We start from the raw sequence: 22,437 nt of genomic DNA, 5'->3' as shown, positions 1-22,437 counted from the left end.
AACCACTTCACTTCTTGCTCCTGCATGAGCCATGGAGACCTCAGCTTAGCTGAAGAGTGCTCACCCAATCTTGATCACATGCAGTGATCTTTCTTGCAGCAGGACTGGTTTGTATCTCTGGCAGAGGAGGAGCACTTCTAATATTGCTGGGAAGCAGGGGGTGTCTGGGATGCTTCCTAATATCATTGCAACAGGAGGAATCTGCAGAGATCCTGCAAAAGAAAGGACATTTGCATGGAAATTACTGATCACTGTAACACCCTCCTTCTCTGGGGAAATAAATGGATAGAACTGCAGGTGAAACCCAAGGGGGCCTGAGGTACTTCATGGCAGAAGTATAGGGAAATCAGCACCCAAAGAACAGCTGTCAGGGAATCTGTCTCCTGGTTGCAAGGCCTTGTGATATGGCTGGGCATGCTGTGGGACACAAAAAGAGAGAAACAAGGCACCACTGCCAGCTGTATTTCTAGCCCTGGAGAAGGAGGGAAGTCAGTCTCTGTTCTATTCACAACCTGGAATAAGAGAGGTGCAGGGACACTTTGGTTGGAGTGCAAAACACTCTGATGTTGACCTGGAAATCTAGAGCAGCAGAGTCCCATCACCTTGGATAGCAGCCATAAAACTTATTCTAGTGGAATATTTTTCAAATTTTTCATCTTTGTGAGGATCTTTTAGAGCTGGACAAGGAGAGGATGAGTGGGCTGTGTACACTGGGGGAACAAAAGCCTGTTAAGGAAATTTCTCAGTCTGAATAATGAGACTCTCTGGCTGTCGCACTTCCAATGCCAAGACTTTTACTGCTGGTACTGAGGCCCCTTCACAACTGAGGCTCCAGTGAGCCCACAGGTGCCTTGCTCCTACACACCCCTCACACACAGTCAGACCAGGTTTCCCATGACAGAGTCTCAGATGTGCTTTTCTGGACCGCTCCAGCTGTTTGTCTCTGCATGGACACACGTAGGATGGCTCTGGGACAGCCCGCGCTTCAAAGGACGAGTCTGGACTCTTCAGATTTTCAGTCTTCAAATTGTTTATTTTTTCTTTTCTACAAAATTCTCTTTCAGCCCGACAGAGGTCTGACCAGCAAGGCAGCCAAGGGCACTCTGACCTCCCACTGGGCAGTTGTCTATTTTTATACTAAAAACTACGTACATCATATTTACCTTTATTTCCCAATACCTTTCACCCATATTAGCAAGTGCACCTTCACCAAGGACCAATCCCAAAGTGCCAACATCACCATAGAAAATGGATGACAAGATGAAGAAAGAAGGAGGACAAGACACGCCCTGATCCCTCCATCTTGTCTCCATAACCCCCCTGTACCAAAACCCTAAAATCTATATTTCACCTTGTAACTACATCATTCTTACACCATTCATTCCCAAGTGACTCTCTTGTCCTCATACAGGTGGCACATCCCGTGCAGGGTCAAAATCCAACCACCAGGTGCTTCTGGCAACATTCCAGGATTTCCGAGCCCCCCAAGGGTTGTCTCTGTAACTCTGGACATCAGGAGTGATGTGCTGAGTTCCCACACTTTTCCATAAAGCCATTTCCTCCTGGTGCAGTCCTGTGGCTGTGGCAGGCACTGTGAGAGATGATTCTTATCATCTCTCAGCAGCCCATTGCCTGCTGTTACTTTTAAGGGCAGAAATTCAGTACTGCAAATAAGATAGAATCCTTATGCCTATATTTGCAGGTTTTGATGCGCATTAATTTCATTTAAATGCAAGTTTCAAATGCTTAGACTTTAGGCCTGGCAAGGCTGTGGTGTCAAACAAGCCTCAAGTGATGCTCTTGGCCAGCATCTCCCTGAGCCACAGGCCAGCCAGCCTTGGCTGCTCCTGCTTGGTGGCACCCAGAAATGTGTGGGGCCAAACTCCAACTTTTAGCTCTTTCCTGCTGTTATCTGGCTTTACATTAGCTAGGGACTAGGAAAAGGAATAAAACAACAACTAAAAGAGAGAGTCCTTGGATGCCCTTCCTGCTGATTCTTTGGCTCTGGCTTCCCTGTCCCATTCTCTGGCTTCTGCCTATTGTGACAATGCTCAGCCCATCTCACTTCTCTCTGTTGTCAGCCACTGAGGCACACTGGTGTGTTTGAGTGTTGAGGGTTGGGCCACAAATACAAGTTTCTGTAGGAAGAAAGGCAATGTTTTTCAAAGACTGCGCTTACAAAGACACAAGTTTATTTGTACAGCAAAATAATATTCATGTAGGGTTGCCCAAATAGTCCCTTTGAAATTTGGAATGTTAATGTGAAAACTCAGTAAAGCACAAATTGGGTTCATTTATGCAGCAGGAAAGGAGGAGAAATCCTCATAATCTAATCTAAACTCGTACAGCGATTGCCATTCTTTTCTTTTTTCACGCAATTCTCATTCCCTGCAGTTGCGGGCTGCCAGGGCACAGCGTGTGGCGCTCGTGTGTGTGTGACACGGGGACAGCAGGTGGCAGCAGGATCCCACCGGCTCCCGGCATTGATCCATCCCCGGGGCAGAGGCTGGAAGCGCCAGCAGCCCGGGCCGGTGCGGGTGGAGCGGTGGGAGCTGCAGAGCGCGCTGAGCTCGTCCTTGCCGCGGCAGCCCGGGAACGTGCGGTGTGCCCGCTGGATGTGCCCGGGAATGGGCGGTGTTCCCGGGGAACGTGCGCTGTTCCCGCTGGATCTGCCCGGGAATGTGCGCTGTTCCCGGGGAATGTGCGTTGTTCCCGTTGGATCTGGGCACCGCCGGGCTGCTGCTGGCACCGCGCACGGACACCGAGCTGGGAGGCAGCGCAGCGCAGCCGGGCTGCGGCGCTCGGCTCCTGCCGCCTGCCGAGGCACCCGTGCCACTAGGTGGGGGTAAGAGCCTTTCAGGCTGAAAGTAGATAACGCTGGCACAAACAACGGCGTCAAGTTGTGCCTTTATTGAGCCGCCTGTAGAGAGGGGAGAGCCTGGAGTGGGGCTGTCCCCTGGAGAGAGGGGAGGCTGTGTGAGGAACCACTTGTCACATTCCCACCCAGGGAATTGACGCAGAATCATTCTGTGCTGTGGAATCTAATTCACCTCAGCCACCGGGGTTAGAAATCTGGGAAACCCGGGTATTTCCCAGAGGAGGAATATTTCAGTTGGAATTGCAGCCTGCCACCCAGCATGGAGAGGCTCTTCTTGTGATGATTGTTAAACCACCATTAATAAATTTACTGTCTTTTGGCAAATGGAAAAAAATTAGATTCAAATATTTTTCACCCAAATGTCGTTCTGTAAAAATAGTGCTGGGAGACTGATGTGAGGACTTCATTATAAAAGCTCACCTGACTCCAACTGGTAGTTGGGATCCAGGTACTTGCTTCCATGGTAGGAGCAGAAGTTCACCATGTGGATGTTGGATTTTGACCTTTCTTCTATTTAAAAGGTCAATGAAAAGTGTGCAAACCCCATCTTCTCCAGTCTGCTCAGCCTTGCTCTCAGTCATGCTGTTTTAAACAATGCTGAAATCTGTTGCATTGTAAAGTAGCTGTGGAAGGGAATGCTGGGCTTGGAGGGCAAGACTCAATGAACAGACAAAAACAGTACTTTGTAATAAGAAAGACAACAGATATTTTTTCCCTTTGTCAGAGCAACCTTTTTTAATTAAATTATCAGGTTAAAATAAACGTCTTTCAATTACTTAAGGACTAGGAGAAGAGTATACAGTCAAATAAATTATTCATCATGCTATAAATAGTTATTTTAATTCTAAGTACTGTAACATTTTTCAGGGAACCATTATTTATGTGCATTATTATTTATATGCCTCGGTGACAGAGTTTTATTAAGTTTGAATTTGTAACCCCAGATTTGTGTGTTGTTTTCTTGCATGTAAGTTTGGATTGGTCTGTTTGAACTGTGCAGTTTGGGAGGTATGTGAATAAAAGTAAGCCTTCTTCAAGCTGTCCCAGCCTGTTGACAAACTCAGAGAATTTTTTTTGAGATCCAATACTCTATGTAAATCAAAATGAAAATGGAATGGATACTGTAATTGTAGATTGCTAAGGTTGTGAGACACAATGAGATCTTCATGTCAGCTGTGAATGTTACAGAACAAATATGTGCACGGGGAACTATTATGCAGGCTGCTGTTTCTCTGGTCTATCCTTTAACTAGAACTGTGTGGGGACAATATGAAATATTCATGTTACTGACATTTTGGAGGGTAATAAGACTTTTTGTACTATTTTTTCATTGATCATTTAGATGGGTTCTCTAGTTATTATAATTTTCAGATATAAAACTTATAGTACCTTCACTTGAATAGGGCCAAGTTAACAGGTCATACTCTGAAAACCTTACCTTGTGGATCATTCAGAGCTGGTTATCTTTTATTAATCAACTGACAGCAGGACCTTGCTAGAAGTCAGTAAAATGCTGGACTGGCATGCTGTGCTTCCCACCTAACCCATGCTCTGTGGCACTGCTGCTAGCAGCAAGAGGGCTTCCCTTGCAAGCTCCAAGCACTGGAATGAGTGGGCTCCATTCAGACAGTGGCATGTTTATTGTATCAGAGTTGAAAATAATTTCCTTTGAAATTTTCTTTCTCTTTTTTCTTCTCCCACTATCTCCAGGAACAATTACATTCACATCCTGTCAAATCCTAGTGCTATCTCTGTAAATCAAACTGTGGCTTATTTAGAAATCCACACTATGAAGGATTCTCTTGTCCTCATCTATGATTCCTCTGTATGCACCAGTAACAAAAATCTTTCTGTAAGCAATATTTCTGTACACCCATGTTGTGGTATCTCTTCAAACCAATGCTATTATAATGCAAATTGCAGATATTGAAGATCAGTATACAGAAAATGTATACTGTATACTGCAACATAACAAGGCATGTTATGTTGCAGTCATTTGGGAATTTTAAAACTCTTCACTATCCAAATAAAATTTTTTTCATATTTCAGGTAGACACAACAAAAGCTACTACCCATCCTCATAATATTGATTAGTTCTGCACTAATCTGGATTTTGTGAATTTGGTTTTGTTTCAATTAGTATTCAGATCTGTCAGCAAAATGTTATATGAATGCTGAGAAACTTCTTATGCTTTTCCCATTTCCTTTTTTCCTTCCCATTTTCTCCTTTTCCCTTTCCCTTTCCTCTTCTATTTCCCCTTCTGTTCACTGATGTTAGGATAGTTTTCATCAACTAAGAATTCACATGTTCTTTACAGCTGTATCACCACTACCCTTTTGAGCATGGCATATCAAGGGACCATTTTCCCAGGCTAGTGAGTGCCTCCCTTCTGAAGTGGGCGAAGCTGATAGTTGAGGTCAGCAAAACGTGTAAGTGGATTCACATGTGCTGCATATCTGTCTCACTTTTTCCTCCTGAAAGATAGCAATGGCTTTGGTCATGCTCACCTGTCTGTTTGGACATCCTAGATATAATAACCTCAACATACATTTACATCCACTTTTGAACACCTTCTGGCTACCAGTTTTATACTCAGCTTGCTTCAGATCACGGCATATAATCCAGCATTTGCTTCAGATCATGGCATTCACCACAGAACTTTTACACTTTAGGGTTGTTCCTTTGAAGCCTTTTGATTCCATTTTTGGCTTTTGAAATCAGTTTGGTTTCCAAATAATGGTTGAGCAGATTCTTTTCCTCTGCAACAGTTACCAGCCTCTAACTCATCAATGGTACTCATGTACCATTGACTCTGCCATGACATGTGATACTTCTGTGCCTTTTTAAATGTCATGTACTGAGCTCATGCCTTAGGTACCTGGCTGTGTTCCCCCTCCACATTCCTTAGATCCCTCATCAGCCTTGGCTTGAAGAGTTTTGCACAAGGACCAATTTCCACACTCCTTGAACAATTTATTCATTGCCTCCAAGGGCAGTAAGCATCATTTTGAACCAGGCATACTGCACTGTAACAAATATGCTGTAGTGTAACAAGGTTGTGTGGTGTATTTTAAGTAGCTCTGGAGATACTAGTGACAGAGGGGTTGAATGTGAAAATACCGTCCATCACATCTCATTGCCATGAAAAGCAAACTTGTATTTCAGCATTTCTGTTTGAAATGCTCTCTCAAAGGTTTTTAAATGTAAGTATGAATACTGCCAAATAAAAATAAAGCCTTTAAAATAGACATCTAAAGTAGCAAAAGTTATAAGCAGCATTATGGAAAGAAGCTCCAATATAAAAAACATACAAAAAATAACTTCCTGTAGATCCACTGAAGCTGAAACTGGTATTCAGTTCATATGATCCTTCCACTGGGTGCAGAAAAGATGATGATGATTTAGAAGAGAAGTTAAAAGGGAATGCTTTTGAAAATGCTGTCCATAAATAGTCAGCATCTGCCCCAGTATCTGCCTCAGAACTCTGCACCATGTAAGATTTCATCAGGGTTTAGAATTTAATTTTTAATTAAATTCTTACTGCATCATTTTGTATGACCCCATTAGAGAAGAATAATATTGTTTTTTGTGAATTTTATTCATGGAATAATTGGCCCAGAATTAATTCTTTATCAGCAATTGAGAAAATACTGAGAACATTAAAGAAAATATTCAAAGAAAACTGGAACTGACACATTTGGCTTAACAGAGCTGTATTTAAAAAGGATGTGCACATGAAGAATCCAAGGCATAATGAAGCCTCCTACACAAAACATGGAATAAAATATTTATACTGTAATCATGCTATTAATAAAATGATGTATCAGCTGGTGTCTGCTGCAACAAAACTCAGCTGAGAGCCTGGTTACTGTCTAGATGGGGCAAAAGAAATCTAAGAACTGAAGATCAGAAGCACATGGACTAGCTTGGGAATCCCTATCCTGATTTAGCTGTTCAGTTGTGTAATACCCTGACTTTCAGGGGATCGCCAAGTCTCCCATGGCAGCTGGCACTGTCCTTTCACACCAAAGATGTGCAGTGAAGGGAGCAAAGGGAAGGTGCAGCTGTGCTGCTTCCATCCCTGGTGGATCCCTGTGAGTGCTGGGGGTGTCTGCAGTGATTTCTTGTTTCCAGTTGTTGTTGAAGGTAGTTCTGTCCTTTGGAATGGTTTGGCTTGATCAGAGCAGAGCAATCTCAGGGGCTTTGCTGTCAGTTGCTGCCCTTGTCAGAGTGCTGCTGTGGTACCCAATGGGTCATCTTCTCCTCTTTGGGCTTGGCCCAGTTTCCAAGGTTTAAAGAAAAAGATAAAAACCCAGGAGGTTTGTGTAGGGGCAAAATGACAGATAGAAATGAGAGGAACAGTTAATCTGCACTGTGAACGGACACTGCGGGGCCAAATCTTAGATGCAGTCTTAAGGGTAGCTGTATAGGAAAATTTAACTAACAAATAGATACTGCTTGGTGCTTTTCCTGTTGCTATCATAATTCCTTGTCCTGGATTGCCAAGCAAATTGTATTCTATTTGCCATCTGTGTGACAGCTGTCTTCTGTTAAGTGGGCAGTGTTCTTATCTCTCCCACAACCACTCCTCCCTCCACGGGGACATCTGCTGATAACAGCTATTGAATGTCACTGCATAACTGATTGGAGCTACAGCATCTCACTGGGAGATGTGAGCCCAGAGGGAGGAGCCAAGCATTCCTATATGGATATAATCTGGAGACTCTGGAACACCAGCACAGCTTCTCCACTGGATTTCCCAGAGGAGCAGCTGCTTCTTCCACTGGATCTTCAGAGGAAGACTGCATCCTTCTCTACAGGATCCCTGCTCCAGCAGAACCACACCTGACACTGCAGGAGGGCTGCACCACATTTCCAACTGGACTCCTGTAACCCTGTTCTTCTAAGTTCTTCTAAGCTTTCTGATGTTTACATTCTTGTAAAAAACTTTCTCACGTGCTTTTCTCTAAATAATTATTGGTTTATAGTTTTTTCTGTAGGGATGGAGAAATACAGTCTTCTCCTGAGGGAGGAGAAATTTGATGGACAGTTGGTTTGTCCAGTGTCGTTGGAGAGTTGGCACTGTCATCCTCTAATCCACCGTCACTTTTGAAAATCTGTAAATGTTGGCATCAGAAATTAAACTGCCTTCTTTTTACCTTGGAGATTCCAATGTCTGTGTAGTTTTATTTCATGTCCTATAGTGACAGACTGCTACCAGCACCCTGACCAACAAGGTGTCAGGTCTTGTTCTGACTCTGTCAGTGTTGTTTTGGTTTACTGCATTGTTTATTTTATCTTTTTATTTTCTTCCCTAATAAAGAACTTTTATTCCTGTTCCCATATTTTTTGCCTGAGAGCCTCTTAATTTAAAATTTATAGCAATTCGGAATGGGGTGGTGGGGGGATGTGTGGTGTTTACATTCTCCATTTCAGAAGAGGTTCCTGGCTTCCTTAGCAGACATCTGTCTTTCCAAACAAAGACATCTACTTTCTGATGCCTGTGTGAATTCACTTTGAGATCTCTCCTTGTTTGCTGGGAGCAGAAGGGAGGTGTTGCTCACAAGTGAGGTGATGGCCCTTGGCATGAGTCATTTATCTGTGTGGTCCCCAGAGTTCTGCCCAACACATTACCTGCCAGAAGCATCTTGATGCCCAATTGCGGTGAGGTGTACCTGGCCTTCAAGGTCAGTGTCTGGCTAGCTGAGGTTAAGGCTGACTCCCAGCTGCATATCCTTCCAGCACCCCTCGGCGTCGTAAGGCCTCAGGCTGTGCTGGTTGCGGACTGGATCGCTGCTAAACCACGAGAAGGAAGGAGCTGGACACTCACTGGGGGCGAAACAGGTTTATTGGAAAGCCCACAATGCCAGCCTGGGAGTGACCCCCTGATGTACCAGTGAATGACCCAGAACAAAAGGTGCATCAGGGTCATAAAGGGAAGGGGTGGATCTGGGAGGGGTTTACAAAAGACCAATAGAGGGAGAAGAGGGGATGAGCTTAACACAAATGACATAGTGGAGAGCCCAATAGGTACCAGGTATGGGAGGGGCCCCAGGACCACAGCCAACCACAACCCCCAAAGAGAAGAAGCTTCTGGAATACTAGGTGGAGTGGGGGGGTGATTGACTTGGCCCAGGGAGGAGAAAAAGCATACATATAAGGGAAAAAGGGGAGGAGGAATTATATAACCTAAAAGATTGACAATACACGTAACAAGGGTTGCTAAGGGAACAGCATAACTGGCAGGGCTGTGGCGGGAAAACTGAGGAGGGCAGAACCATTTTACACAAAATGGGGGGGGGCAAATACATAAAATGGGGGAGGAATTAAATTAACTTAACGAACACACTACAACACCCAGTTCTGTAGCAGTTCAAACTTTATCCAGAGCCAGAGTATGCTGAGCTCCCAGCCTTCCTCCTTGTGCAGAGAGGAGGAATACAGGCAGCAGTACCCCTACTGCTCTGCATGTGCATGGCTGAATTGGATAGTGGTAGGCAGATATTCTCCTCCTAGAACACTCCTGCATTTCTTTGTTGACAGGAGTAGTTTCCTGCACAGTGGATTGCTCAGGCTCAAAAAAAGAACAACTGAAAATTATATTGAGAGTTTGTTATAAATATGATCTATTGCTGTGAGAAGGTTAGGAGCAGGAAACACACAGCCTGCAGCTTTGTTCTGTCGGCTTGGCCAAGCTAAATAAATTTTGATTGGAGTTTATTGGAGTAGGTTCTCTTTTCTCTCTCTGTCCCTCTGTCTCTCCCCAAAGACACTGTTACTGGTGGATTAGGCTGTTCAGAGAACAGCTGGGAAGTGCTTTAGGTTTAAAAAATTGTTCTTTTTTGCCTGAAAAAAAAAGAGGAAATCCCATGTAGCCTCCAGGAATTAGGGTGCAGAGACACCAATAACTCAGTAACTGAAGTGTCATAAGGGGAAGGCAAAATCTGTGGAAGTCCCTCTCTGTTTTCCAGGGGTGGGAGAGGCCCCCTGACTGGAGCAGTGTGTAGAGCAAGGGCATTTCTCTGCTCCACTTGGGATAAAGCAAAACTTGGACTTTACCTCTTGAATCCAAGCAGGGAGAGTTACAGAATTATAGAATGGTTTGGGTTGGAAGGGAACTTTAAAGGGCATGTAGTTCCAGACGCCTTGCCCTGGCAGGGACACCTCCCACTGTCCAGGTGCTCCAGGCCCAGTGTCCAGCCTGGCCTTGGGCAGTGCCAGGGATGCAGGGGCAGCCCCAGCTGCTCTGGGCACCCTGTGCCAGGGCCTGCCCACCTCCCAAGGAAGATTTTTTCCTAATATCTAATCTAAACCTACTCTCAATTTGACTCTATTCCCCCTTTGTCCTCAAACTCCAGGCTCTCATAAATAGTCTTGCCCCATCTTTTGTGTAAATTCCCTTCAGGCACAACTAGGTGTCTGAAGCCTTCTCTTTTGTAGGATGGACAATCCTAATTCTCTCAGCCTTTCCTCATAGGAAAGGTGCTTCATCCCTCTGAGGAAGGGAGGATGCCTTGGCATGTCAAAGAGATGGGCTGCTCTGGAAATGCAGCTTTTTAAAAAAAAAAAGAAAAAAAATCCATTTCTCTGGAACATTTTTGTTTTCTACAAAATAGATCTTTTAACAAGAAAAAGAAATAATGGTAATGTTGGTAGATCAGCTGAGAGCAGCAGCAAACCAGAAAAGAGGTAAAAGTGAACTGTGAGAAATCCCCTTTCCCAAACAGAAATAAAAGTAAATTTCAATGCTTATTGGCATCACCGAGCTAATTTCATTTTTTGTAGGAGCAGAGATTTTAAACCTGACCAAAAATAAGATTAAATTGCTTTCTTCTTTTTACCCTCTGTCCCAGTCCATTTCTATCAGGTAGTGTTTCTTTCTTTTGCTTTCTGTACTCAACCATTGCTTATTGCTCTAAATTATAATAACTTATGTCTGGACTGTTCCAAAGGTGGTTTGATTTCCATGGTAATTGGATTTGATATTTCAGTAAATTCTTAACCTACTCTCAGAAGTGTTTATGCTCACTGAGAATTTCAGTAAGGGCTGTGAGATGCTCAAGTGAAATTCAATAATGAGAAGTATAAGATTTATTTTGGATGAGAAAAGCTGTGGATGTCAGTGATGCTAATTATGTTGCTAAGGAATTGATACTTCTAAAATATTAATAAATATTAGTATATTGGAATACTCATACAGAAAACAGCTTAATTCAGGCCTTTAGGGACACCTTGCTACACAGCAAAGCTTTAGTGAAATCATTAAGAAAAGCATTTAGAGCTTTCAAAAGAATCTGTGGGACTGATCCTGCTGTGAACAGCAACACGGGGTCCACTGTGCAGCTCAGGAGAGTCCCCTCTGGTCCCACAGACAGCCTCAGACTCAGCATATCAGCGCTTAATGTGGCTGGACAAGAGTGGCCTGGGAAACAGCAACATACAGCATCAGCTGAAGATGGAAGTACCCAAATAGTTAAAAACCAGTAACTGAAACAGCAAGCTGGATTTCAGGCTTTCAGAGGAGTATTATTAATGCAGTAGCTTAATAAGTACAATAGTAATGTAGGGTTTTACTTTTACACACATCTGTCTGTCTATCTATCTATCTATCTATCTATCTATCTATCTATCTATCTATCTATCATCTATCTATCTTCCCAGGTTAGATTGTCCCAAAATGAGTTAAAAGAATGACGAGTGTGGTACTTGATGTTGTGTGCAGAATTTCTTTTTTTTTTTTTTTTAATTTTATTTATATGCACACCTGGCTGCAAATCTGGAGAGCTAAGGAAAGGTAAGTAGGAAGGACAGACAAGTGCTTGCTGATGGCAGCTATTGGGTGGCTTCAAATAAGGTCCTTCAGAGAATCTGTTCCTAACTGCTGTGTGCAAGGACTTGGAAGCAGTTTCAGTGTTTCTGGGTGCTCGTGGAAGTGTCTCCTGAGCCAGGGGAGTCAGCTGCCTGCAGTGCTGGCCATAGGCACGCTTGTTGGCTCTCCTCGCCTGGGACAGCTGACCTGCACCACGGGCAGCTGTTAAACACCTGCACCAGCCCCCGGTGCTGTGCAGCATGAGGAAAAGTCTGCCCATAGACCCCTCAGACTTAATCTGATTCCTTCTAACAAGCTGCTTCTTATAATATTTCAGATTCTGCTAGGTTCCTGTTAATGTATTTGCAGTGTGGGAAAACAAGCTACTTGAACGAATAGCTTATCTTTTGTAAGTGTATTCCAGTCAATAGTGAAATACAGAAATAGGGCATCTTTTTAATGAAACAATTTTGCTTTGAGTTTTCTAAACTTCACAATCAGGCAAAGAAAGTGTTTTGGACTTTTTCCTCTGTGTCGTTAAAGTATAAGAGCCCTCTAAAACTGTAATTCAGTGTGAAAAATTTACTAGGTACCAATCAGATCTGGTGGATTTCGGCTGTGTCAGAAAGGAAATGCTAAACAAAGTGGTTACTGTATATTCTGTTGCCTTAGAGACTGAAACATCTGTATCCATGCAGGCAAGTGATGCAGACATGGTAAGATTTGACTCCTTACATTCCTCTGTTCCTCTGGCTGTCAATGGAAATGTTTTATGGTGCGAATATTCTGGGCTTCTTTAGCATTGTATTTATCTGGTTGTGTAGCATGACTTTGGACTAGGAGGGGTTTTTAATTAAAGTCTAACTCTGAAGTCAGGACTCTCCCTAAGAAAAGATGCTTTTACATAAATAATTTTTCAAGATGAACTTGGAGGGACTTGAAATGATTGTTGTACTGGTGATAATAGTTGGATTTGTGAAGGCACTTGAGCATATGGGTCTCCTAGAAGACAACTTTGAAGGTAGGATATTAAGAAATCGAAAATATTTTATTCTGAAAGCCAGTTGCTGCAGAGGCTTTTACTTTATATGTGCATGTGCAGCGTTTGAGTATCTGGGGAGCTGAAAGGTAGCTGAAATAATGTTATACACACTCTTTAGGCAAATGATATGTATTTAAATGTCTGTATAGTATTGTAGCTCTCATTGCAATGCTGAAAATAAATATGACAATTTAAACCAATCTTTGTTTAAGATTGTTTCAAGAACTTCAATACAGATTTGTGTGCTTTAGCAAACTGTAGCTCACTTCCCAAAGCTCTAAATGAAAATTTGCATTTTAGTAAGTTTATATTATATCCTTATATCATTATATCCTCTCAGTTTGTTCTAATTTCTAGAAATGTAATGGCTTATTTTTAGCTCTTGACTGTTATTAACAGAAAATCCAAAAACCTTACTGAACTTACTTGGCTGAATGTTTCTGTCGTAATCAATTTAGCCCTCTCTCAGAATATTTGTCTTTAACAGATCTGCTTGGTCTTGCTCTCTATTCTCAAATATGTTTTAGGGAAACATTGCCGATTGAAAGGTAAATATGCTTTGCAGAATATAGTTTGAAGGAGCTATAGGACTGCAAAAGATATCCTAATTCTTGTTACCTCTCTGATTTATAAACAATTAATGTAGAAACATGCAAATATTAAATTTAAGAAGGGATGAATTTTAGACAGTGAGATCCATAAATCAAAACATATCTGTACAGAGGGTGTCATTGTTTAATAGGGAGAGTAGATTTATAGTATGCCTGAATATTCCTGAATATTGAACAGCTGCTTTTTTTAGACACTTGAGAGTCATTTCTTATGGCGAGCAAGAAATACACAGTTGTTAAAATAACCTTCAGCTACCACAGATAGAGAACAATTATTCCTTTCTGCTTCATATCTTATGACAACCTGGAAGAGGTGAGCTTGCTGGCCTCATAGTAATTTACCTGACTACATTTGGTAGAAGGTTTGAAGAATCTTGAAGAACTATAAATGGAGGGAAAAGTTATAAAACTTTTGGTTCATTGACTGTGTGCTTTATTTTAGTTCTCATGCATGTGTTTGCTTTTCCTACTTCCTACTGCTTTGAGCATTTTTCTTAACTTTTATGTTTGCATGAATTAAGAGGTACCTGGTGATGACTGATGCAAAGCATTTTGAAGCTGGGGCAGTAATGCAGTTTGCATAGCAACTGCTTTACCTACCAGCTCTGACTTTGCCAGGGCTATTGAAATTATCAAATTCTGCAAGCAAGACAGAATGACAATAGAAAAATTCACTTATTCTGGCTTTTGTGAGTCCTCAGATGTCTATGTGCTCCTGTCACAGAGAGATGTTAGATAGTACCTGATGTACAGAAAATTTCATGGCTCCAGCTCTAGCAAAGTCTGTTATGAATTGGTTCATCTGGGCACCTGGACTTTTGGAATCCTTTTATTGTCTGCCTGAATGCATCTAAGGGGAGATTCTATTGAACAACTTGGTTAAAAAAGAACAGAGCATTGAAGAAGGAAGCTTTAGGAGAGAGTGGTTCATGGGTTTGGGTAGCTGCTCCTTCCCAGCACCCAGTCTCCAGTGTACCTGCAAGCTGTACTCATGTCATGAGTAAGGGGGGAATGGCACATTGCTGACTCCTAAGGAGATGGAAAGTTTGGGAATATTTGAATAATTCAGAGGAAATCATCATAATGTCTAGTTGTATTTCTGATTAAATTTACATTAAAATACTGTGAATTATGCTGAAAAAGGGATGAGGTTAACTTTACATTAATATGTTAGAACTTCAGGTAAGCTGGTATTCAGACTCTGTACTTTGAACCTGTACACAGTTATGGCTTCCTTACAGCTTCTCCTGCCATGTCCACCCTTTGTAAGAACATACAACATACACACTCTTTGTGAAGCTCTGGTCCTTGTGAGATCTGCTGCTTCCTTTGCTGTAATGGTGAGATGAATGAGGTTGTCTGTCAATAATTTCCAGCAGAGACTATTGACTATTTGTTACCATAGGTTCTTAATGCTCACATGTTGGTTGTTATACAAAGAAATTATATTTATTATTTTAGTGAGAAAAAATTTGAGCTTTAACTTCCTTTATTTTTAATAGTACTGCACAATGCTGTGGGATTTACAGAGCATGATGCTCCATAGGAATCTACACTGTCAGTACAGTGTAAATTCCACAAGAGTGTGTTATCCTAAGAAGAAACAAATGTATGTTGCCAGGCTTCACTGAGCAAAGAGAAAACAGGTATCAAGGTGAACATGGATCTGTAGAAAGGTGTGCTGAACCTTAAGCACTGCATATGGAGTGCTAGCCAGCAATAGCTGGAACAACTGGACCTTGCCTTGGGCCCAGATAACTCCTAGCTGTGCTTTCAGTTTCCCCAGACTGTTGTGGACTTTGTTTATACTGAACTGCTTACAAAAGTACACTGCTAACAAACTCTGCGTTGAAACCATTGTCATTATAATTTAAACTCATCAGTACTTTCGACAGAGAGACCTTCAAACTGACATACAAATATAGAATATAAAATCTATACATTTTTAAATGGAGGAAGAGAACTCAAATTACCATCGACAAATAAGCAAAACTTCTTGAAATTCTGCACCCTCCCAGCTAGCCATGACCATCCAGTAATAAGTGTTCTCTCTGGAAGATCACAGTCACTAAAAGGAGATAGATGCTGGTGCTGGAGTTGGAGTCCTTGACTCTTGCTGGCCTCTTGCTCTTACTCAAACATTGGGCACCTGGACAGGTGAGCCAGCTGAGTCTTTGTGCTGCTGAGAAAGGGCCTCTGTCTAAATGTCACATAGAGCACTCAAACTTATAAACTTATTTGCAACAGCATTAGCTCAATCCATCTGTCAGTAACTGAACAGAGTGGAGGACATCAGAGTTTTCCCAACTGTGCTTTTGTTTCTGTCTAAAACTGGTTTTGAAAAACATACCAATATTCACAATAAACCCCAAATACTCCTATGCAATTTCCTATATCCTCCACTTCTACTAAAATGCAGTGGAGAACAATGTTCAACACTAGACGTTCCTAGGGAAACCTGCTGTCCTTCAGTTTCAGCCTGTGGTGTACAGGGTGCAGGATAGAGGGAAAGAGTAGAGTTTCTCACTGAAGAAAAGCAGAATGATATGAAGATTCTCTTGACAACAACAATTCAAATGTTCATATACATCTCATATGCAGTTTAGAACACCTGCATATTAATTCCCATCTTTTTGAGATCTACTGCCATGTAATCTTGAAATTTAACTCTCTGTTCCTCAAATCTCTTATCTCCTTTTCCTCCTTTATTTTCTTGAAGTGTGTGCCTCGTTAAGTCTCAGCCCTGGCTCACTTCCCATGCCTTGCTGTGCTGTGGCTTGGCTGTTTGGCAGTGTGTGGCTGTAGGACAGGGGTTCCTCAGCAGGGCTGGGGCAGAGCTCTCGGAGCGCGGCGATGGCAGCACCACGGGGCACTGACTGCCTGTGGCCAATGGGGCAGAGCATGGCAGCACCAGCACGGCTTCTCAGACTGCAGGGCCACTTCACACAGCAAAACACAAGAGCACTGCTAGAAATACATGGTCACACAACAGACTGAAAGGCCTGAGTTTGTATTTTCTGGTGCCCACACTCGGGTTTCTCCCTTTGCTACTCCTCTTTCTGGACCGCTTGTTACTGCTTTTTATCTTTAAAAAAATTAATCATGCCAGTGCCCTGGAATGAGCTTAGAAAGCTACCCTTGAGGATAAAAGACTGGCTCTGAGTAGACTGAGCCAAACCAGCAGCTTACAAACCAGACTAACAATGAAGACAGCTCTGTGTATGCATTGACCCTTGCGAGCTGAGAGACACCTGCTGTCCTCAAGAAGGCGACAGAGCTGACTGGCTGTCACACACTTGCTGGCTGAAAGGAAGTCATTATCAGAACTGCAATATTTTCTCTGTGTTCCCACAGCAGTCACAGCATGGCTATGTGCTTGTCTCTGCTCATAGGTTTTGGTACTTGGTGCACACTGACGTGTGCCCACAACACACCCCCAATGTGCCCGCAGGAGAGCCTGAGCTCATGGTCAGCACCTCTGCTTTGGGCTCTATGAAGTTACACAATTAATCTGGCACTGGGCAGTTTCAGCTGTCATTGATGGACATACTTTGGGGGTGTCTGCTTCAATGCGGACTCAGGATGAGTACTCATCTTCCTGTTCCAGCTTTGGAATTTTTATGGTCATGCACTTTCACTGGCTTTTTGAGTTGCTGATGAACTCAATAGGAAGCATTTATACCTACAGGTGAGCTCTGGCCTACAAATCACTTCTGTGCACTCATGTGAGCCACTAGGACTGTACCCCTTTTGTGAGCACAGAATAACCAAAGGACAGGGACCTTCTGAACAGAAATAAACTTGTTTGCTCCCATCTGGCATGGTTTTCTACATTCTAACAATGACAGGAGTGTTCAAGAGATTTTCCTCTCACTTCTTCAAGATGGTGCTCAGACAGATTGAATGTCTTTTTCTCTACATAATTTATGCATAAGTAAAATTAAGTAAAAAATAATTACTAGTTCCATTTTCCTCCATGCTTAACCTTGACCATAAAATACCTGTAACTTTTACATGGAAAGGTTCTAAATCAGCAGGCTGTAAACTGTAAGAATCTGCTAGCAGTGTGTGCTATTATGTACTGCTGTGCATGTAATAAACTTCTGTCTTCATTCTGCCACTTCTGACAGGCTCATCATAGTGATCATCTAATTCACACCTTAGAAGCTGGATAAGAGATCATCACAAGAGACTTGGTGGGTGTAATGCAGAATCAGGATCCTAATTTTTTTCCAGTGGTCTTACATGACTCTTAGTTTGTAATATCAGCTGGATATTTTACATCTCTGCTTATCACCTACACTTGAAAAATCTTTCCACATTTCAGAAAAATCTGAAAGAGCTTGATGCTTTCCAGGTGAATACAGTGCTGCACTTTTCTTGCATTCAGTGCACTCCTCAGACACACACACTTACTTCAAATGTGGAAAGTGACAAAGTAAGATTCTGTCTTAGTGTATAATTCCTAATAAGCTGTCAAGATGAAAAAGGCAGGAAAGCAGGTTAGGGCAGAAGAATGTAACTGTTCTTTCAGGTGGGGAGGACTATGCCCTAATTGTAGAATCATAGAATCGCAGAATGGTTTGAATTGGAAGGGACCTTAAATATCATCCAGTTCCAAGCCCCCTGCCCATCCACTAGATGAGGTTGCTTGAAGTGGCTCCACAACATTATGAGACTTCTTTTCTCAGGCAGGAGCTGATAAGTGTTTTTGTCCCAGAACCCATGTGTATCAGCACAAACAAGAGTGAGCCCGAGTGCTGCTGTGATAGTGGATGGAGCTGTTGTTCCTGTGTCAGCCATGGTGCGTGGCCCCTGGAGGGTGGTGCCACAAATGGTCTTACTGAAAATTCCTGCCAGGGGAATTAGATGCAAGACATGGTGACCCAATAGGAAAGTCATTCTATTTATAGTTTCATCATCTCAGGTCTTTTTGAAGGGTTAGGGGATCTTCTGTGAACCCATGATTCCCACAGAGGCCACTGTGGTGGACTTAATCTCTCTGGGGCACTCCCTGGGCTCTACTAACTAATCCTAAGTCCATATTGACAGAATGTCAATTTTATTTCTGTATCTCAAAACCATCTAGCTTTGGGCTTGTTATTTTATCTAAGTTTGCTGTACTGCGGAGTGGAAAAAAACTTTTCCCTTTAATCTGTGGTTTTCCATTGAACACCTGACCCACTTTTGTTCTAACTGGAATGCTTCTGTGCTTAAAATTGCTTCCTAGTTCAGTTGTCTTGGATTCAAAGGATTGTAGCAGTTGTTAAAACTGTCCCTCTTTTTGGCTTTTGTCCCAACCTCTGAATTGTTAGCATTCTTACAAAAATTCTTCTATTGTGTTATTTGAAAAATGGTAGAAAAATATGAATTCAATAAACATCCTAACAATGTTGAGATGACCTAATTCTGATGTGCTCTGAAAGGTGGGTATTTCTTCTAGTTCGTTCTTGTGAAAATTCTACTGTAAAATATGCATATTTTCAGAGTGGAAAAAGAAGAGGTACTCCATAAAAATGTGATGCATCTTAATTTTCATTTATCATATAGTTCAAAATATTCTGCTTTCTATAGTACATTTTTCAATTCTTTGAGCACACACCAGCTCACATGCAGTCACTAATTTGCAATGCCTTGGTTAATATACTCTGAATTGAAGTATTTCATTGAAAAAGTAGGGAAAGAATGTTCTTATATATGTCACCAGTGGTGACATATCGTGGTTCTGTTAGAGGTCAGTGTTATACACCATAGGAGAATCTGAATTGTCTTTTGAGGGTGGAATATCATTGCCTTGTATGAACCAAAAAACACAGGATGGAGAGGTAGCCCAGAAAAGAACACAGGAGGAGGGCCTCGAGGATCCCACTTCAGTTGGTATCTTCCTGCATCAGAAAAAGGAAGAAAGAGAGCCTTGGAGTGAAATAGTCTGAATAAAAAGCACTTCTATAGCATCTCAACAGGTTAAAGAAAGCCTTGTGAAAAGGACAGGTCAAGGTTCAGTGGATCAATGAGAAGGTATGACCAGAGGGCTCCTTCTGCATTCCTGTTCCTCCATGGCCTCTCAAGGGTCTCCCTGTGTGGGACCAGTGGTCATGCACAAGGCAGGCTGAGGCTTTCCTTTGGCAGAGGAGGATGCATTGTTACTCAAGGGGCATCCAGTCTGGGACAGCACGTGAGCTGCTCTACCAGCCTAATATTACTTTAGAACATGCTAGGATGATAAAAGCAAATCATTATACAGTACTGGAATGGAGGAGACCCAAATCTCCCAGCCATGGGAACAATTAGCTACTTCCTTTACCACAGCCTAAGATGGTTTTACTTTTGTAAGTAAAAATAGCTCCAGTAATTGTTTTCTCTGGGTTTTTCTCCAAAGAATATGAATGTGTCATTGCTTCCAGTTGACCTAAATTTGTTTCCTAGCAGGACTATATGCTAGATTTTTTTCTCCATGTCAGGAGGAGCACTGGCTATGGTTGGCCATCTGCTCACTGTCCTCTACAGGTTGCCCAACACTTGCTTTCCTCAAGTTTTCTGTTATTTATTAAACTTGAGAATCCTGTGTTGAGACCTGCAGACCAGAGGGTTTGAAGAACAGTGAGGTTCTTCAAGTTTCTAATGCTTGCTTGTCCTGCAAAGATGTTTGGGAAAAATCTGTTGTCAGTCCTGCTCAGAGCAAGCCACCCAGGTCCTGCCACATGCATCCTGCATGGACACACTGGGAACCAGCTGGCTGTACTGGAGCATTTCTGCTTCCACCTTTTGAAGATTTCAGTAGCTCTCCCTGCAGCTGATTGCACTTCTGCTTCTTGATTTTAAAAGCAACTTTTTGAGTTCAGCTGCTTAGAACTCCTAACTGGGCTTTTTAAATACAGAAAAAAAAGGTTGAAAGGAGCTACCATTGATCCTCAGCAGAAAAGACAACTCCTAACGCAACATGCACATATTGTTGAGAAGAAAGAAAACAAATGTGATGGGACTTGTAGGAGAAACTTAAATAGCACCAGTGCAAACATCAGAGACAAACTAAAACACGTGGTCTGTTAATGATGTCCTGAAGATCTTTCTTTTAAGTTATGCTTACTCCTGGCCTCTCTCCTCTTCTGCCTTCATCCCTTGATTCTCCCACATCTGTTCAGTGGGAAAGGAAACTGGTTCCAAAGTAAAGACCCGAGTAATGAGCTAACAGAGCTGGCAGAAGCACAGAGCCTGGTTTCCTAGCTGTAGGATGGCATGCTCCATGCCAGTAGGGACAGTCTTCCACTTGACTGTAGATGTCTAACTGTGCTTATAAAGGAAGTTGTTTGTCTGGATTTTGGTTTTATAGGCAGAGATGATGGGAATAGTCTTTGGATGTCCTACAGCTCTCCTCTTCACAGAATTTGTTTTCTGCAGTCCTGGATCAGTTTCCTGGGTCCAAGTTCCATGGGACATTGGTGCTGACCCTGCAGAAAGTTTTGAAGATCTCTCCTGCACTGTATCTTCAGGTTTCTCATTTTGTTTTCAACAGGAAGACCAGTTCTGCCTATGAATGGGCTTCACAGCAATATGAGTGAGAAAAGCTTTTCTTCCTTGTCTCTACTTGAATTTTTGGCCCAGTGATAATATTAAAGTGAATTGCTGTGCATCTGGCCAAAGAGCAGGGTCACACCACATACCCATAGCTGCTGTAGTATGGGAAGAGCTTTTGCTTAATGCGGTGTTCAGGCTATACTAATTTGTACATTATCTACCCTTGCGGAAAGAGTTCTGAATTGCTTGAAAACTTACATTGCAAGCCTCAGAAAAGCCTTACAGTAGCCTGCAGGGTAGGCTACTGTAGGCTTCAGCAAGAACTTTAACAGTCCTTGGCTAAAAACCCAGCATTTACTGTAGGTCATAAAAGTAAATACAGATGTAGCAAATCCAATTACTGTGGAATATCAAACATCTGAGTGCAAGATGAAGGAAGTTCTACACGAATGCCTGACAAGAAAACTATTGAACATATTCAATTATGCACCTCTCCCAAAATAGCTGGAGTTTTAAAAAGAATATAGTGCAGCAGTACTCAATCAAGAACAAAAGTAAAAGCCTGGTGCACATCAGACTTGGGACAACTTACTCATAAGGACCACTTTGAAAGTGAGAAAATAGCTTTGAACTGAACACTCTGCCTTTGTGCAAATACGCATGCATGCAAATTAGAAAGCAACCTCTCAGTAAAAGTGAAGCAATGTGACAGCACCCTCCTCTATAAACCAGGACAAAGGCAGTGGAAATAGAAAAGAGAGCTGGGAGGAATAGCCAAGCACAGAGCCAACACCCCAGCTGGCAAATGCAAACTGCAGGCCATTGTGCCCTGGCTGCAAGCCTGTTATGTGCCCACTGTTCTTCCAGGGGGGCACAGCTGCAGTCAGGCTTTTCTTCTTGGTGCCTGATGACTCTCACAGTTACAGCTGCAGAGGCAGGAGCAGGAAACCTCAGTGGAAGAGAAACATTAAGGTTAAAAAAAAAAAATCCCCCCCCAACAGCTGTGAATTATTATTCTCTCTGGGAGGTTCTTTCAGACCCTGCACCATGAATTGTTTGTTAATAACATAGAGCAGGTTTGATTCCAGCAATGTGTTGTGGCAAACATAATGGTTATCTTCACTTTGTTTCTTTAGTTATGCAGAGTGGTGAGGTTTTTTTTAGTCAAGCCCAAGTGTTTAGATTTACCCCTAACTCGGAAGCTTTGCATTTCATCTGTGTTGTAGTTTAACCCCAGCCAACAGCCAAGCCCATACTGCCTCTCTCTCACTCTCTCACATCAGGAGAATCAGGGAGAGAATCAAAAGGATAAAATCTGGAAATAAAGACAGTTTAAAAGGGAGACCAGAAGTTGTCCACACAAGTAAAGCAAAACTGTTGTCCCTCTTCTTTGCTGGTCCTAAACACAGGCTTTCCTTACTTCAAAGATAATGTAAAGTCTTTTGTATGTTGGTATTCATCATAAACATCACATGAAATAATGTTAAACTCATGATACAATGCTGGAAGAAAAATTCAGTGTCAATTATTCAAATTAATCCCCAAATTTCCTAATCAATGGTTTGGCACTGATTTCTTCAA

The 22,437-nt window shown here is 42.3% G+C and overlaps 1 protein-coding gene across 4 annotated transcripts in view; it reads left to right on the top strand.

Annotated features, from left to right (window-relative positions):
- The window catches only part of LOC102060828 (A-type potassium channel modulatory protein KCNIP1), a 169,310-nt gene that overhangs the window by 78,634 nt on the left and 68,239 nt on the right, over window positions 1-22,437 (top strand). The window contains exon 1 of one of the 4 annotated variants that reach the window (XM_074552255.1): window positions 12,280-12,404. The exons of 2 other annotated variants lie outside the window; for them this stretch is intronic. Coding sequence is in view for 1 of the 2 variants with exons in the window: in XM_026796968.2 (XP_026652769.1) it covers window positions 12,610-12,709 (100 nt within the window). In the remaining variant the exon portion in view is untranslated. Of the gene's footprint in view, window positions 1-12,279; window positions 12,405-12,452; window positions 12,710-22,437 lie in introns of those variants that run through there. One more of the 4 variants, XM_026796968.2, reaches the window with a different exon arrangement.

This window comes from Zonotrichia albicollis, chromosome 15 (genome assembly GCF_047830755.1).
Source record: "Zonotrichia albicollis isolate bZonAlb1 chromosome 15, bZonAlb1.hap1, whole genome shotgun sequence".
NCBI lineage: Eukaryota > Metazoa > Chordata > Aves > Passeriformes > Passerellidae > Zonotrichia > Zonotrichia albicollis.
This window is presented reverse-complemented; position numbering and strand designations above follow the sequence as displayed.